This window comes from Populus nigra, chromosome 10 (assembly GCF_951802175.1).
Source record: "Populus nigra chromosome 10, ddPopNigr1.1, whole genome shotgun sequence".
In the NCBI taxonomy this organism is placed as follows: Eukaryota; Viridiplantae; Streptophyta; class Magnoliopsida; order Malpighiales; family Salicaceae; genus Populus; species Populus nigra.
Window position 1 is genome coordinate 5978508 of NC_084861.1, and position 14530 is coordinate 5993037.

Here is a 14530-nt window from a genome sequence, read left to right on the forward strand (position 1 = left end):
TACCAGAAAAACTCTACTCTGCTTTCAGAATTTACTAACCAAGAATCTGAGAGTGAGGAATTGGTAATTGGTAATCAGTAATGATGTTGATTTAGCAAGGCAGAAAAATCATCCGCAGACCCTCAATTGTTCATCAACATGAACATTTCCCATTAGACTGTTTAGAACCACTTTGTGTCATTGTGATGCAAAATCATAACCAACCTACCAAATTCTCAGACCAGGAATCCAAAATCTATAGCCACCAAGAAACGGAATTTCCTTAACCATAATACTCGCCTATTAATCTTCACCAGTACATAAATTTCATACAAAAATGACAAATTATTCAATAAATAATCACCCAATATGATTTTTAATCGACTTAACAAGCTCAAAAAATAATAGCCCACAATCCCAAAAGACTATTTCTTAACAAATGTATACAGCAGAAAGTAGAAATACATACAGCATCTAGTACAAGTACTTGAAAAGTACAAATCCTAATGCAAATAGTAGAAGAGATGGTGAAAGGCTGTCGGAGGGCACTGATGCTGATGGTGGAGTTAGAACTGGGTGACTCCCAGTAGTTGATGCCGGTGCCCCAGAATCTCCCGTCGAAGACGGTGGAGTCAGGAGAGGTGTCGTGCCAGATGCTGGTGGTAGAGCGGATGGAGTTGGTTCAGGAACAACAGAAGCTGCTCGTCAAGGAAAATAATTCTTTTTGTATTAACACTCAAATCATTATGTATTATATATATGCATCCAAACGCATTGGGCATATGACTAATAGAATATTGAAGCTGGTTACCTTGAGGACTAGCAATATAAGCATACAACTCACTGAATTGAACCAAACACTTGAAGAAAAAAAGAAAGAAAGGAAAAGATCATCTTAAATAGTCTTTACAATCTCTCTGCGCATCGATGTTTGTATAACAATTAGCATGACAAGTACTCAAGCGTATAATTACTGCTGGAATGGTCATGATTTAAGGGGGCTTGAAAAGATCATCGTAGTTCAAAAGGCATACCTGGAGCAGGAATTGGTGCACCGGTGGCTGCAAGAGAAATTAAGTTTTATATCATCATTTTCACTACTATTATATCAATAATAATTCAAAAGAAGTCGATATAATAACGCACATGTAGTTACTAAAAAGAAGAGAATCCTTAATGTAATAAGTACCTTTGCATTGGACTGGGACGCCAGGCATGTTACAGGCACGAGGCAGAGAGATGGCTAAAGTTCTATTGATTGGTACGCCGAAGGGAACGCTTCCAGTTACAACAAGACAAAAACAGTCCATCCCATCACTTGTCAGGTTCTTAAGTGAACCGCAACAGCCGGCAGTTGGTGAAGAACCATTGGCGGCACTACTTGTAAGAAAAGTCATACATGGGGCGAAGGTAGCAAGCACCGAAGCCGTGCACGCAGCATTGATCTGGCCATAAACAGGAAAAACAAAGACTGCCAGAGCAACAGCCAGAAAGGGAACCGTACGCGGAAAAGGCACAAAACGCTCCATGTGGGAATGGGTGTTCTTGGTAGCGAGGATCAATACTTGTTGGCGAAGAGTGAAGGAAATTATGGTGCATAATACCAACAAGAAGTAGATTTGGAGCTTGAGATTTTGCGTGGTGGAAGGAGGAGTTTATAGAGGGAGGATTCTGGGTGAAGGAAATGGAGGGAACTGCACACGTGGATTTGAAGCTCAACTACCTTGACCACCTTTGTTTAAGAAAGGATTTTGATATTATTTTGACCTGGGCATTCCAGCTCAGAAGTCGGGCCTCCCTAAATTTAGTGTCAAACTATGACTGGCTATTCTGCAAGTCAGAAAGTCTTGATTTCGTCCAATAAGTAGTAATCCAAAGATTACAAATTCTGGACAAGTTTCCGTTGTCTTCTGGAATCCAATTTTTGGGCCGGAAGAGAAGGGTACTAATATCTGATACTCAGGGCCGTAAATGGGTTGGGCTTATGTATTCAGTTAGTCGGGCTTATGACGAACTCAAGCGTTGGCCCCTCCATAGTCTTACAAAACTCATACTTAAAATCTAATCAATTAGATTGTTTAATGTAATGGAATTTCAATATTATTTTTCCCCGCTACCATGGGTTCTTGCAATTTGATTAGTTAGGTCCATATAAATTTGTTCTCTCTAATAATAATTTCTTTTATATATATATATATATATATATATATATATATTCTTAAAGTAGCCCAGTCCAATATCTTGTAGTGGGCATTTTACAACTCTATGATCCGTTCTGAGTTGCAGTGCTTATTGGGCAGACTAATTTTATGGGCCAGCCCATTTGTAGTCCTCGTGATATTAATGTCACAGCTTCTACACGATGGGCATCCAACTACAGCCCATCTTAGTCTTGGACAGCACCGAAACGAAAAATATTGTATCTATTCTAACGTGTTTGTTTCCTTCCTGATTTTCTCTTGTAAAGTGATTTTTATAAAATAAATAATTTTTAAAAAGTAAGGTATTTTTTATATTTGGTAGTATTATAAAAAATAAACTGAAAAATAATTTTTTAATATTTTAATTTATTTTCAAGTTTATTAAAAGAACGATGACCAAAACTGATAGAAAAAAAAGTTAAAAGATAATGAAATTGAAAAAAAAAAACTCTGTTTCATAAATTATTTTAAAATAAAATAAATAATAATCAAAATAATAAAAATCAAAATTAATATGTGCTAGAGACTAAAATTGTATTTGAACATAACACATATAGATTTGAATACAATGCCTAAAATCATCTTCTATCTAAGTTTTAAGGAATTATATCTTTTTAATTATATAGATGAGGACAGGCCTATGCTACACTTACACCTCTAAATGCATGAAAATCTTCACAGGTAATATCTCTTCATCTCCTAATAAATGAGCCTAAAATAAAAATTACTCTTCGGGTGAATAAAAAAACAATGTTCAATGAATATAAATATTTCTTAAACTACCCACATAAAGGGTTTTGGATCCCTACACTCTCTAAATATCTTGGCTCTCTTAAGCATCATCTTTCTCACACAAATACTTGGTCTCCTACCTTGAGTTACATTAATCTTGGCTATATTGACAATGGAGAGTGGATCATAATGCAGCAACAGATATTTATCCACAAAAAACTTTATTTTAAGCATTTAGTATTTTGAAACATCATCAACAATGTTTAGCATTATATAACCAATTGATGGACAAGAACTCCAAACCCCACCCCTCTAACCGTGTAAGAATAGAATCGAGGATTGGTCATCAACACGGCAGATGCATAGCTGCCACCATAATTTGTTCTTCTTGAAGCATAGCTGCCGCTATACTTTTTCTTGGACAAAGCTTGATCCCCGTTCATTGTGAAAGATACAACTATCACTTTTTCTTAGGTTTGAAGGTAGACGACCAACAGTTGTCAGAATCTGAGAGGGCAATTAGTCTCTTTGATTTTCAAAGGGAAAGGTGCGAGGCCAAAATCCAGTAAAGGTGGAGTCAGAAACACGTTATGCTTTCTTCTTGGGGCATGGCAAGCCGATAAAAACTAAAAAGTCACCGCTTCGAACAGCTTAAACATCTAAGCTGCTCCTGGGAGATTTTTTCCCAATCCCTATCGAATAGTCAGACAGTACGAGTTGGTTACCCACATAGCCGAACTTCAGAACCCTCCCATGTAAGCCTCGCAGCAAATTACAAAAGTCTCCTGGTTTGAACATCTTCAGGTCCAAGCTGGCCTAGTTCATTGAATAATAACCCGTAGGAAATTAGGTAGGTTTGGTCACCCACATAACCGATAACTCATTTGCCTAATCTTGCATCAGGTTCCTATAAATACCGTATCCCTTTCTCCTCCCCCCATCAAGCTAAATCAAACATAACAGTTACCAAGAGATCTTCACATTCCACGAGCATTTCCATCACCTACCTGGAGATTCAATGGCCCGCACAGCGATGTCAATGGATTTGGCCATGGTCCTAGTGACCATGCTTTGTGCACGAGCCATGGCTCAATCAGATTGCACAAGTGTTCTAATCAGCATGTCACCGTGCCTAAATTACATTACAGGGAACTCCTCAACTCCATCCTCACAATGCTGCACTCAGCTAGCTAGTGTTGTTCGCTCATCACCCCAGTGCTTGTGCCAAGTTCTTAACGGCGGCGGCTCATCACTAGGGATCAATGTCAACCAAACTCAGGCTATAGCCTTACCTGGTGCTTGCAACGTGCAGACTCCACCTATTAGCAGCTGCAATGGTAAGAAAGAGCTTGGTTCACTTCTCTCTTTGCAATCTCAACTTCCTTTCAATTACCCTGTCAAAACTCCTGTGCCAAAACCCGAGACGCTAGATCTCCCTGGACAACAGCTAGGGGAGACAGCATAAAAAATATAAGAAATTTATATAACCACGAAGATATCACTGCACAGTTTCAAAATTTTCATTCTGCCTCATCATTGTATTGGACAGGTGCCTCTCCAGCTGCCTCACCTGCAGGAACATCAGAAGCTCCAAGCTCCCCTTCAGGTACAGCATAAAATGTAAACACTGCAATTGAAAGTAACATATTTAAACAAATCAGAATGCCTCTTTACCCATACTTTATTGTTGCATATGATTACTTGCTATGAAAACCACCATATGGTTGGTCAAGGACACCAATAGATCCTGAGAAAAGGTTTTCTATCTTGTTACTCTATTTTTCTATTAACTTGCACGTGGTGACATTCACTGGTGTAGGAACTGGATCCAAAACTGTACCATCAACACAAACAGCTGGAACATCAGGTGCAAGCTCCATCGAATTCTCAATCCCTTTACTGCTCCTCCTTCTCTTTGCTGCTTCATATGGTTCAGCCTTCACAAAGGTTTTCTGATCAGGCAGTCAGAACCTTTCACTAAACCTTGCATCTTGCATATTCTTGGTCATTGTTGTATTTTATAATATATTACCGAGTGTCATCTTGGTTGAGGGTGCATGTATTGTTTATTTTTTGCGACATCTCAAGAGATTGGTGTAGTTTTGTATTGCTGGAGATGTTATGCTCTCTTCCCTTCCAAGCAAGACATTTATATGATCCATGCTTGAAGGACATCAGACAGATTTTTCATGTTATATGCATGGAGCACGTTAAACAGATAGAGAGTTTAAAAGTTGTCACTTCCAAGGAGCCGAACATAAGCTGAGCTGAAAAGGATGGAAATGAATAACATAATAATGAAGAACGATCAAGAAGTTCGTAAAAGGTATTAACTTGACAGTTTTATATGTACTGAAGTCAATATCCTACTAAGAAACAAACCATGTCAGTCATGTTCCTCAATCTAATACCATAGGTTACATCACTACATAAAGAAAAATAAGAGGAAAAGCATCATTAGAACAGACCTTGTGCTGTAAACCCTACCTTTCAAATTGTCAGATTCACTCCTGCAAAAACCAAGGCCTTCAGCTCTCAGTTGCGACACACCATTGGAAGATACCTTGAACAAAATGAAACAAATAGGAGACCATAACATCCACATATTCAGGCAAGGAATGCTTGTCATCCTTTCACATCACCTCTGCACATTACCCAGCTTGCAGTCAGTTACAGAATCGTTTATGTTGACAAAACTTCCAAAAAAAGATACAGTAAATTTCACAGCCTACTTTGCATGGATTTCTTTGTGCACTCTTAACACTAAAAAATTTTCAAAGCTCAAATCATATTAACAATACAGATTTATAAAACGATCGATAGCAAACTAGTCTTCCAGCTCCAATCTTGAAAAAGACTAGGAACTGAGAACACCCAAATTCTTGGCAAGTAAAAATTAATTTAGCTATCAGCTAAACCATTCAAAAAACCTGTCCGAATTTTAACTTAACTAAACTAAATGTCTCAACAAAACCTTGTTCTTAGCACAATTAAAGACTCCAAGCATGATCTTTATAATTTGTTAAATCTATTGACTATGAAGAAAAGCAAATGGGCTATCAAATATCCTAATCTTTCAGTGGGCAATGTTGATTTGTAACAAAGCTCTGGATGCAGAACATCAAGCCCCAATTATAGGCCCCAGCTAAAGCAGACCCAATTGCATTACCTACAGTAATCAATACTTCTGGTTTGAGCTTAGAAGAGGCTGGTGAATGGAGCCAACTGAAACATCAAACTCAGATTGAATTATTATACTAGCCAATCACCTTGAAAAGGCATGGAGCAGGGCTTCCTAGCTCAAGCGGTTGCAAGTTCAGTCCAGCCCTTCTTGTTTTTTCTTTAGCTCAATTGCTCTAGTTTGGCTTGTTGAAAAACAAGCTGATTTGCTAACTGCGCAAGGGATCTAGCATATGTTCAAAACTCACATCCAAAAACAATGTTTTTGCAAATATCCATGATAATGCTGGTGAACCTATCAAACTAACTCTAGGTTTCTTCTTTTCTGAATGTTCGTAGAAACTAGGATCAAGCAAACATCATTCAGCCCATTATGGGTTTGGATAAAATTGTTTACGTTACCCACTCACTTCAAGCAAAATTAATCTCCTCCAACAATCAGTATGGAATCTCCACTATTCTTTATATCAATGGGTATTCATTAAAATCTCCAGGTCGTGCCATACAATGATTAACAGCACATTTACGTATTGCTCCAGTTTGGACAAGTATCTTGTTTATGTCACTGCCAACTTTTGCACTGATATATTATTCAAGGGCAGGGACACTCAGTCAAAAACTATAAGATCAATATCACAGAAAAACCAGAGAAAGAAAAATAAAAGAAAACAGAAAATAGCTCCAGCATGTATTCCAGGCATCACCATCAACAAAATTATAAAATAAAAAAGGTTTGCATGAAGAGGCATGCTATCTAACCATAAATGCTAAATTCCATCCATATGCTGCAAAGAATAGTGAAGCATATGGATGGAATATTACAACTGATACTTTCAGGGAGCAATGTTTAGCACACTAACAGCACATGCTTCAAAGAAAATCAATTACTTTAACCCACCATCTAAACATAATGCATTCACCATATGGCAGAGCCAGGTTGACAGATACCTTGATATAGATTGCAAAATTCAAAGATATGCAGACATAAATAGGATTTAAGGGAAGAAAAAAACAGATGCTAACTTCTAAAATTCTGCATGCTTCAAGTGTGTGATCGTGAGCGCATAAATTCTTCTAATCTGTCCCACATCTCCAATGCTGCAGCTCTATCCTTGTGTCTCTTGTTCTTGCTAATCTGCATAAAGCAATTGAAGTGGAAAAGACAGGGCAAAAGCATAAAAAAGGCCACCCAACAAAGCAAATATAATCGAAGGGGAAAAATGCTCACCGAGATAATCTTTACATTCCACTGCTTCACAATCTTTGCTGACTCCACACTATCATCTTCAAACCGCATGAAAAATCCAATAACTGCAAAAGTTTAAACAATTTATGCTATTCCAATCGAGTCCAAATATGACTCCAAAAAAACTACATCACACTATAAGAATCTAAAGAATCAACCTAAAGAATCAACCAACACCAATCACCAACAAAGTAGAAATCCCAAATATAACTACCAATTGAATCCAACAAAAACCAAACCTCACTTACTTTTATTAAATATCTCGACACGATCCTTAAAAGGCCAATCCTTGAATTGCCACTCCTTCCCCAACACAAAAACTGCCACAACCCTATCCCAACGATCAGCTTTAAGTGCAGACGGCTTATCCCTCGCCTCATAAGCCGTCATCACTCTATTCCTATCAGTACTAAACTTCTTCTGCACTGTAACACACTCTGGTTTCGGCCCTTTCATCTGTTTAACCTTCACATCCGTAGGTATATAAATCCCATCTTCCAAAAACTCCTTCACATTATAAATTGTAATCAAAGTCTGAAACGCGCTAGGTACCAAAATTATGGGCACTCCCTCCCCAATTTTCCCACCTTTCAAATGCATTTTGGGCTTGGCTGCCGAATCATAACCCAATTCATCACCACCATACCCAATTCCTCTCTCATCAGCTCCCATTAACCTACTCTTCGCCACCAACCCATCTTTCCTATGTTGACTCCCAAATCTCTGCCTCTCCTCTTCACGCCGAGTAGACGCAACAAAAACCCCATAAAAATCCCTACTCTTACGCTCCGACAACGACTCCCTATCCTTCAACGGCGTCTCATTGGCGTAAATCAAAGACATATGATTTTCAACACTCTCGTTCTCATTCTCTAACTTATCAGCAGCGGCGGAATCATCGACGCGAGAATCAAGATGCATGGGATCATCGGGGCCGTAATTAAGATTAGGGTTTTGAGATTCTTGAGGGAGAGGGAAAACGATGGAGTCGGTAGAGGGGAGTTTGCCAGATATGTATTCTTTGACAGGTTTCCAGTCGATGTAAGTGACGGCAGGGATGCCGAAAGCGAGAGCGTCTTGGAAGTAATCGGTGAACTTGATTTTGGTGTTTTGGATGCAGTAAACTAGGGTTTCTAGTGTCTAGAGATTGCCCTGCTTGGAACGGTAAGCAGTTTTTGTAGAGCAAGGGAAGGTGTACTCATTGCCGAAGCGGAATTCGTCGTTGAAGCGGATGATTTTGTCTAGGTCACCGCGGATGGTGAAGTCACGGAGAGTTGAGAGTGGATCCATTGATATTGAGCTGAGAGGTTTATCGGAAGAGATTTGCTTAAATTTTTCAGAGTGGAGGGAGGGAGACTTTAGAATTCGTGTGTGTTTGTCGTGTGAATTGCAAGTACACGAGAAGAATGGTAGTGGTGGGGGTAAAAATAATTTCAAAAAATGGATTGATTTCGAATGGTTGTTTGTTTGATTGTATGGTGAAACAAGAGTTATTTTGTTACCCGTCAAACTATTTATATAACATGTTTTTTCGAGTATCATAAATATTTTTTAATTGAAAAAAGAAAGATAATATTTATATTTAATGAAATGAATTGATAAATTAAAAAAATTATTAATATTAATTAAATATTAAGATGAGAAGTTAATATTTATAGTAAAAATAAATTATAGATTTATATGCGAATATTTTATATTAACTACCATTTTATTTATTTAATCTTAGATATTAATTTTAGTCTCTAGGAACAAATGTCTTTTATTTTTATAAATACATCATGCAAATATATCTTATTTATATAAAATAAAGGAGAAAAAATTTAAAGATAAATTATACTACTATCTTTGTAGAATTATAAATTAAATATATTAATTATTGTTTTAAAAAATTAAACAAAAAAATTTAATAAATAAAATAAAGGGCTTTAGTTATTTAATAAATTAAATATTTTAATTTTTTCTATAATTTTTATAAATCTACCACCGCTTCTAATCTCTCCAGATGTGGCCACTCAATAAAAATAGTTGTAGTAACCATTTGCAAACCCTTTACCCCACCATAGGGAAGCCAAAACATAGCCAAGTTCACCTCTACATGTATCGTTGCCTGAATTTTTGTCGCGGAAAATGGCACCAATAGGCCTGTTGTTAAGGCATATTGCCTTGAACCATGGATGTGGACGTGGAACAGAATTTTCTATGTAATCCATGGCATCTTCTTAGGGTCAGGTTCCCAAGAGCATAAAAGAGCAACTTTCTCATCCGTAGCCCAAGCCATGAAATCATCGATGTAGGAGAGATCCAATGGCCGAAGTGAGATCTGAGAGTTCATCACCACCCTCTTTTAAGAGTCTGACGTGAAAGAATTTTGCTCCATCTGTTCACTTCACCTATATGATAATTTTTTAGAGCAGAAGCCTCGGGTTCTTGGTAATTCTTTTAGGAACTTGATGTCTAAAATGATTGAAGTATCATCAAGTAGACAAGCAGTAGTTTACCCAGAAGAAAATGCTAGTGCTTGAATGATAGATAGTATGTGACAACAAGGAATTGTCTGGAACTAAAGCATGAAAGAAAACAAAATTGGGGTCCCAAGTCTTTAACAGGGTCAATTTTGCTTTGCTTGTAGTGGAGACCAAGGAATGCATTATTTTCTGGATAGAAAGGAACGGCTCTGGCTGCTAGAGGTGCAAATGTCATGGCCACCTTGTTCGACCTTTCTTTATCCCCGCAAGTAGGATATTTCATAACTCGGACCAGAGTTGCATAACCAGACATCGAAGAGGAGGGCTCATCTTAGCTGTATGGGGGAATCAGAATCTTAGGTTTATGGGGGCATAACCTCAAAGGTGGCTTGATGCTGTTGATTGAAGAGTTTTTGTACGTACACTGATGATGAGGCAAGATTTGAGCTTTAGTAGATCATCCAATTAGTTATAACTTTTCCTTTTTATATGTATTTAGTTAACTGGTTGTGCTTGCGAACTCGTACCTTTTGAGTTTGAACTCCTGGGTTACTGTAGAAAATTCTCTTCGATAGATTTTCTGAATTCAAGCTGACATTATCTTGCTTACATCTAATATTGTAATTGCTATATTTTGCTTTGAGATTCTTCATAGCCAAAGATGGGAAGGATTCTAACATCGAAACAAAGAAAAAAGAAAAGGAAATGTGAGTTCAGCAAAAGATAATATGATCGCTAGCTATTAAGGACCTTCTGTCTATCAATTACAGAACCAAGTCTGTTGAAAGGAAACTATAGACAAGCATATCTCTAATTTCACCTTTACAATACCCGTATTTCCTCAACAGACCCTCTTTCACAAACCCAGTCTTTTCCAGTACCCTTTGAGAACTTCTATTCTCCACCTCTACAAGAGCTTGAAGCCTAACCAGATAAGGAAGATCTTGAAAAACACTAGACACTGCCATCTTCGACGCAATTGTGGCTATTCCTTGTCCCCAATACTCAGCAGCCAATGCATATCCAAAGCTTGCTCTGCATCGATCGTCATTAGATTCCGGGAAGATGGAAATATATCCAATTGAACGATCATCCAGACATATGGACCGACGCCAAGGGTGGGGTATGGCAACCTTTTCCAGATGTGCTAAAGCTTCTTCTCTAGAGGTAATGGAGTTCCAACTTAGATAACGGGTTACTCTATCATCACTGGACCATTTCAGGAAGTCATCAACATCGGAGAGCTTGAAGGGGCGAAGACAAATCCTTGATGAATCCATTAAGACAGCCAATAACAAACTCGATTTGGACAAATTAAGAAAGATGTTGAGGATACAGGCTAACAATCTGCAGGCCACGTACGTTCAATTATTTCATGACCACGTAAGAACACGATCCATCATGGTGGGTGTGTCTATATATACGGTCCGATTTTGAATGGTTGCGTGCACGTAAAGTATCGGATCAACTAGCGTACAAATATAGAGGAGCCATCTCTTAAGAAATAAATGTAATCAGATGCTGCGAAGAACCTGCCTAATTGTGGCGGGATATGGTTTATTTATCAAGAGCAGTTGGAAGTCATTCTCTTCGCTAAAGAAAATTCTTAAACATAAAGGCAATCATTTTCTTGACTAACCTCTGGATTAATAGTTTATTTATCCAGAGCAGTTGAGCTCAGAAACGGGCTTATGATCATTCCTCGAAGCAACTAGGATGAGGTCAAATTAGCTTTATAAACAGAACAAATTGGGATTGATACAAACAGTGAGAACGGCCGGGAAGGTATTATTTATGTGCTTCGATTAATTAAATAACAAATCCATGGCCCTTGCAGTGGCGTTAGGTGCCGTCTCTAAAAATTAAATGACACTGTTGGGATTGGTTATCTCCCTTTGCTCATCCCGTTTGGTCACTTGGCTTCATATTGGGAACAACAAAAGATTAACAAAGAAATTTGAGGTCTGAAGAAATTGCAAAGCAAGCATGTTGACCGAAAGCAAGCATGATAGAAGTCCAACAATGGATGTAAAAGCAAGCTGAAAGTACAATATTTCAAGGCATGGGATCAGTAGATAACAGACTATAGACAACCAAATCTATAACCTTACCTTTGTTATACGTATACTTTCGCAGCACCCCTTCCTTGAGGAAACCCAGTTTTTCCAAAACCCTTTGAGAGGCTTTGTTCTCCACATCAACCCTAGCTTGAAGCCTAACCAAATCAGGAAATGACCCGAGCCCATCAGAGATTGCCATCTTCAACGCTCTAGTTGTTACACCTTGCCCCCAATACTTAGCGGCTATAGCATATCCGAGTTCTGCCCTGCATTTGTCATCCCCAGATTCTTGTCTGATAAACACAAATCCAATTGAACGATCATTTACACATATAGACCTGCAGTATGGATGAGGAATGCAGAAGTCCTTGATGTAAACGAGGGCTTCTTCCTTGCAGCTGAAAGTGTTCCACCGGGTGAATCGAGTCACTTGATCATCACCTGCATAGCCCAAGAAATCATCAGCATCGGATTCCTTATAAGGACGTAGAGTAATTACTTCCGATGAAATATCGTTCTCCATTTCCTCAGCAAGGATTGATGATGGCATCTCTACAGTACTCTGTGCCAATTACCGTGAAATGCGCTTAAGAGTTCTCTAAGAATTTAATAATGGGGTATTAGCTACATCAGTAGTCAGTACCATAATTTTTTTGAGAAGACAGGCTTTATAAAACAAGGATTCAATTACAGAACATGTTGAAAGAAGATAGAGCCTTCAACAACTAGCTAGATACGATATCTCGTGGGTCCGTAATATCCCCATCTAATCTATTAACTATAATTAAATTGGTAAGAAACATGTTCGACAAATTCAACAAAAACTTCACAAGGGTATAAATCTGATTGATGCTTACGATCTGTGATCTGGGCACGTATCCTATAATGCAGCACATCCTTGACAGACGGGAGGTCATACCTATCTTGCAGATTGCAATACAAACAAATTTTAGTACCAAATTTCGTCGACTAGCTTAATAAAAAAACTCTAAATCGTTTTGTGTTAATAAGGTGATATAATTCTTCCCTTGCTCTTTGATGGGAATGCTAGGTAAAGTGTGTTTTATTGCAATGATCATCTAAGATTTATAGGCACAAGAGCTTGCGAGTGCTGATTTATTTTTTGCAACAAATTCCTTGAATATTCCTCTCCAAATTACAAAAGCATTATTCACCTATCCCTCCTTAATCCAAGCGATACGTAACTCACCCTAACACCTTCATCAATAATGAATTAACCATACCACCATTGAAACCACGACCAGTCTGCAACAATGAGAAGTAGACCCCACCACTACTAATATAGGAATATGTGGGCTCTATCATCTTCACCATTTAATAAGATAAGTGAAAGAGGAAATGAATTCTTGTGAAGATAGCGAGGAGAGAGTGGAGAATCTTTTGCAACTTGTATATATATATTTAGTTAATTGAGGGGCCTTGGTGCCACTGAGGGGTTTGTAGGCAAATATCCGGTGGATAGAGAAAGAGATGTTGTGGAGAGAAAGGGGATTAGGTTTTATTGATTTCAATTTTTGCATAACTAATAATTTGAAGCTGATTTTAATCTTGTGAATTGATTAATGTATTTTCTTTAAAGGGGATTTTTGGAGTGCGATAGCGAATATTTTCATAGTATTTTTTTTAATAAATATATTAAAAAAATATTTTTTTAACATTATCATATCAAATTGATATAAAAATATAATTTTAAATAAAAAATAAAATTAATCAACTTTTATTTAGCGCAATTAAAGAAAGACAGTACTCAAAATAGTTGCTTGATTTATGTTAAAGTATTGAAATCATAATCAAGATCGCAATTGATATGGTAATTATGTGTGCATAATATTATTCAAAAATCTAATCATTTAAAATTCATGGGTTTTATCCTTTATTGACACATCATTTTATATAAAAAAAATTAATATGCAAGGTTTAATCATAAAATCTGAGTTAAAGGACGACTAAAATCTGAATTATCCAATACTTATAACGATGATCTCTCTAAAAATATTTATTTTCATTAAATTAGAAATGTCCTGTCTCATAACTGGATTAGTTAGATATAATTAATTAATTAGAAATTGTATATAATGGCACTTTTATAGGATAGTAATTTACAAAATAAAAATATATAAATGTTTCTAATATTTTTCCACCATAAAATATAATTGTTAGCGGGATGTGATCTGATAAAAAAGAATTTTCACGGTGAAGAAAAAGAAAATACTATATATTAACAACGTAGAGGAGAGGAGGTGACTGTGTTTATAATCAAAATCACAATTGGTACGGCAAGCAGACCTGAGAGATTGATTCCCAGGAGTGATATATATATATATTTGTTTGCATTTTAAAATAAAATAATTTTTTTCATTTATTTTATTAAAAATTAATATTTTTTAATATTTTCATATCATTTTAATATATTAATATTAAAAATAATTATTTTAATATATATTTAAAAATAAAAAAAACACTTTAAAAAACAATTATTCAATCAATCTTCAGCAACAGGAGAAAGGCCAGAAAAATGGTCTCTAGCTCTGTAGTTGAAAAGGGCAAAGGCTGAGTACAGGGTGGTCGATGAGGCGCTCGTGGCCTAATGGATAAGGCGTCTGACTTCTAATCAGACGATTGTGGGTTCGAGTCCCACCGAGCGTG

General features: G+C 37.0%; 4 protein-coding genes, 1 non-coding gene and 1 pseudogene across 7 annotated transcripts; 2 read left to right on the plus strand and 4 right to left on the minus strand.

The window, feature by feature from the left end:
- Positions 1–345: 345 nt before the first annotated feature.
- On the minus strand, positions 346–1734 carry LOC133704379 (non-specific lipid transfer protein GPI-anchored 20-like). The gene is made up of 3 exons (XM_062129190.1): positions 1169–1734; positions 1014–1040; positions 346–677 (listed from the first exon to the last, which is right to left on the minus strand). The coding sequence occupies exons 1-3, from the start codon at positions 1506–1508 to the stop codon at positions 454–456; spliced, it is 591 nt and encodes a 196-aa protein (XP_061985174.1). The 5' UTR covers positions 1509–1734; the 3' UTR covers positions 346–453.
- A 1382-nt stretch (positions 1735–3116) lies between these two features.
- Positions 3117–8827, minus strand: LOC133705675 (protein CDC73 homolog; annotated as a pseudogene).
- LOC133705678 (non-specific lipid transfer protein GPI-anchored 5-like) lies at positions 3931–5107 on the plus strand. The gene is made up of 3 exons (XM_062131018.1): positions 3931–4249; positions 4462–4518; positions 4732–5107. Exons 1-3 carry the CDS (start codon positions 3931–3933, stop codon positions 4866–4868), a joined length of 513 nt encoding a protein of 170 aa, XP_061987002.1. The 3' UTR covers positions 4869–5107.
- A 1688-nt stretch (positions 8828–10515) lies between the features above and the next one.
- LOC133705677 (uncharacterized) lies at positions 10516–11373 on the minus strand. Its single transcript, XM_062131017.1, has one exon. The coding sequence runs from the start codon at positions 11081–11083 to the stop codon at positions 10568–10570; it is 516 nt and encodes a 171-aa protein (XP_061987001.1). The 5' UTR covers positions 11084–11373; the 3' UTR covers positions 10516–10567.
- Positions 11374–11558: 185 nt separating this feature from the next.
- On the minus strand, positions 11559–13213 carry LOC133705676 (uncharacterized). Of its 3 annotated transcripts, none has more exons than XM_062131016.1 (4): positions 13074–13213; positions 12721–12782; positions 11915–12304; positions 11559–11723 (listed from the first exon to the last, which is right to left on the minus strand). In XM_062131016.1, exons 1-4 carry the CDS (start codon positions 13196–13198, stop codon positions 11716–11718), a joined length of 585 nt encoding a protein of 194 aa, XP_061987000.1. In that variant the 5' UTR covers positions 13199–13213; the 3' UTR covers positions 11559–11715. The 3 variants fall into 3 exon arrangements, with proteins under 3 accessions (XP_061987000.1, XP_061986998.1, XP_061986999.1); XM_062131014.1 differs by having other exon boundaries at positions 11559–11842; XM_062131015.1 differs by lacking the exon at positions 11559–11723 and having other exon boundaries at positions 11769–12304.
- A 1244-nt stretch (positions 13214–14457) lies between these two features.
- Positions 14458–14530, plus strand: TRNAR-UCU (transfer RNA arginine (anticodon UCU)). The gene has a single exon. It is a non-coding gene; the product is annotated as a tRNA-Arg (tRNA).

What these genes read in the sequence shown, in the direction of transcription:
- LOC133704379 (XM_062129190.1), bottom strand. Translation starts at nt 1,508, where the DNA reads ATGGAGCGTTTTGTGCCTTTTCCGCGTACGGTTCCCTTTCTGGCTGTT. An exon ending in CGTCCCAGTCCAATGCAAAG is followed by an intron (nt 1,041 to 1,168) that starts GTACTTATTACA and finishes TTTCTCTTGCAG; the next exon opens with CCACCGGTGCACCAATTCCT. An exon ending in TGCACCAATTCCTGCTCCAG is followed by an intron (nt 678 to 1,013) that starts GTATGCCTTTTG and finishes CTTGACGAGCAG; the next exon opens with CTTCTGTTGTTCCTGAACCA.
- LOC133705678 (XM_062131018.1), top strand. Translation starts at nt 3,931, where the DNA reads ATGGCCCGCACAGCGATGTCAATGGATTTGGCCATGGTCCTAGTGACC. An exon ending in ACCTATTAGCAGCTGCAATG is followed by an intron (nt 4,250 to 4,461) that starts GTAAGAAAGAGC and finishes TGTATTGGACAG; the next exon opens with GTGCCTCTCCAGCTGCCTCA. An exon ending in AGCTCCAAGCTCCCCTTCAG is followed by an intron (nt 4,519 to 4,731) that starts GTACAGCATAAA and finishes TCACTGGTGTAG; the next exon opens with GAACTGGATCCAAAACTGTA.
- LOC133705677 (XM_062131017.1), bottom strand. Translation starts at nt 11,083, where the DNA reads ATGGATTCATCAAGGATTTGTCTTCGCCCCTTCAAGCTCTCCGATGTT.
- LOC133705676 (XM_062131014.1), bottom strand. Translation starts at nt 13,198, where the DNA reads ATGGTGAAGATGATAGAGCCCACATATTCCTATATTAGTAGTGGTGGG. An exon ending in TTATTGATGAAGGTGTTAGG is followed by an intron (nt 12,783 to 13,073) that starts GTGAGTTACGTA and finishes TCTGCAAGATAG; the next exon opens with GTATGACCTCCCGTCTGTCA. An exon ending in ACGTGCCCAGATCACAGATC is followed by an intron (nt 12,305 to 12,720) that starts GTAAGCATCAAT and finishes TGGGCTATGCAG; the next exon opens with GTGATGATCAAGTGACTCGA.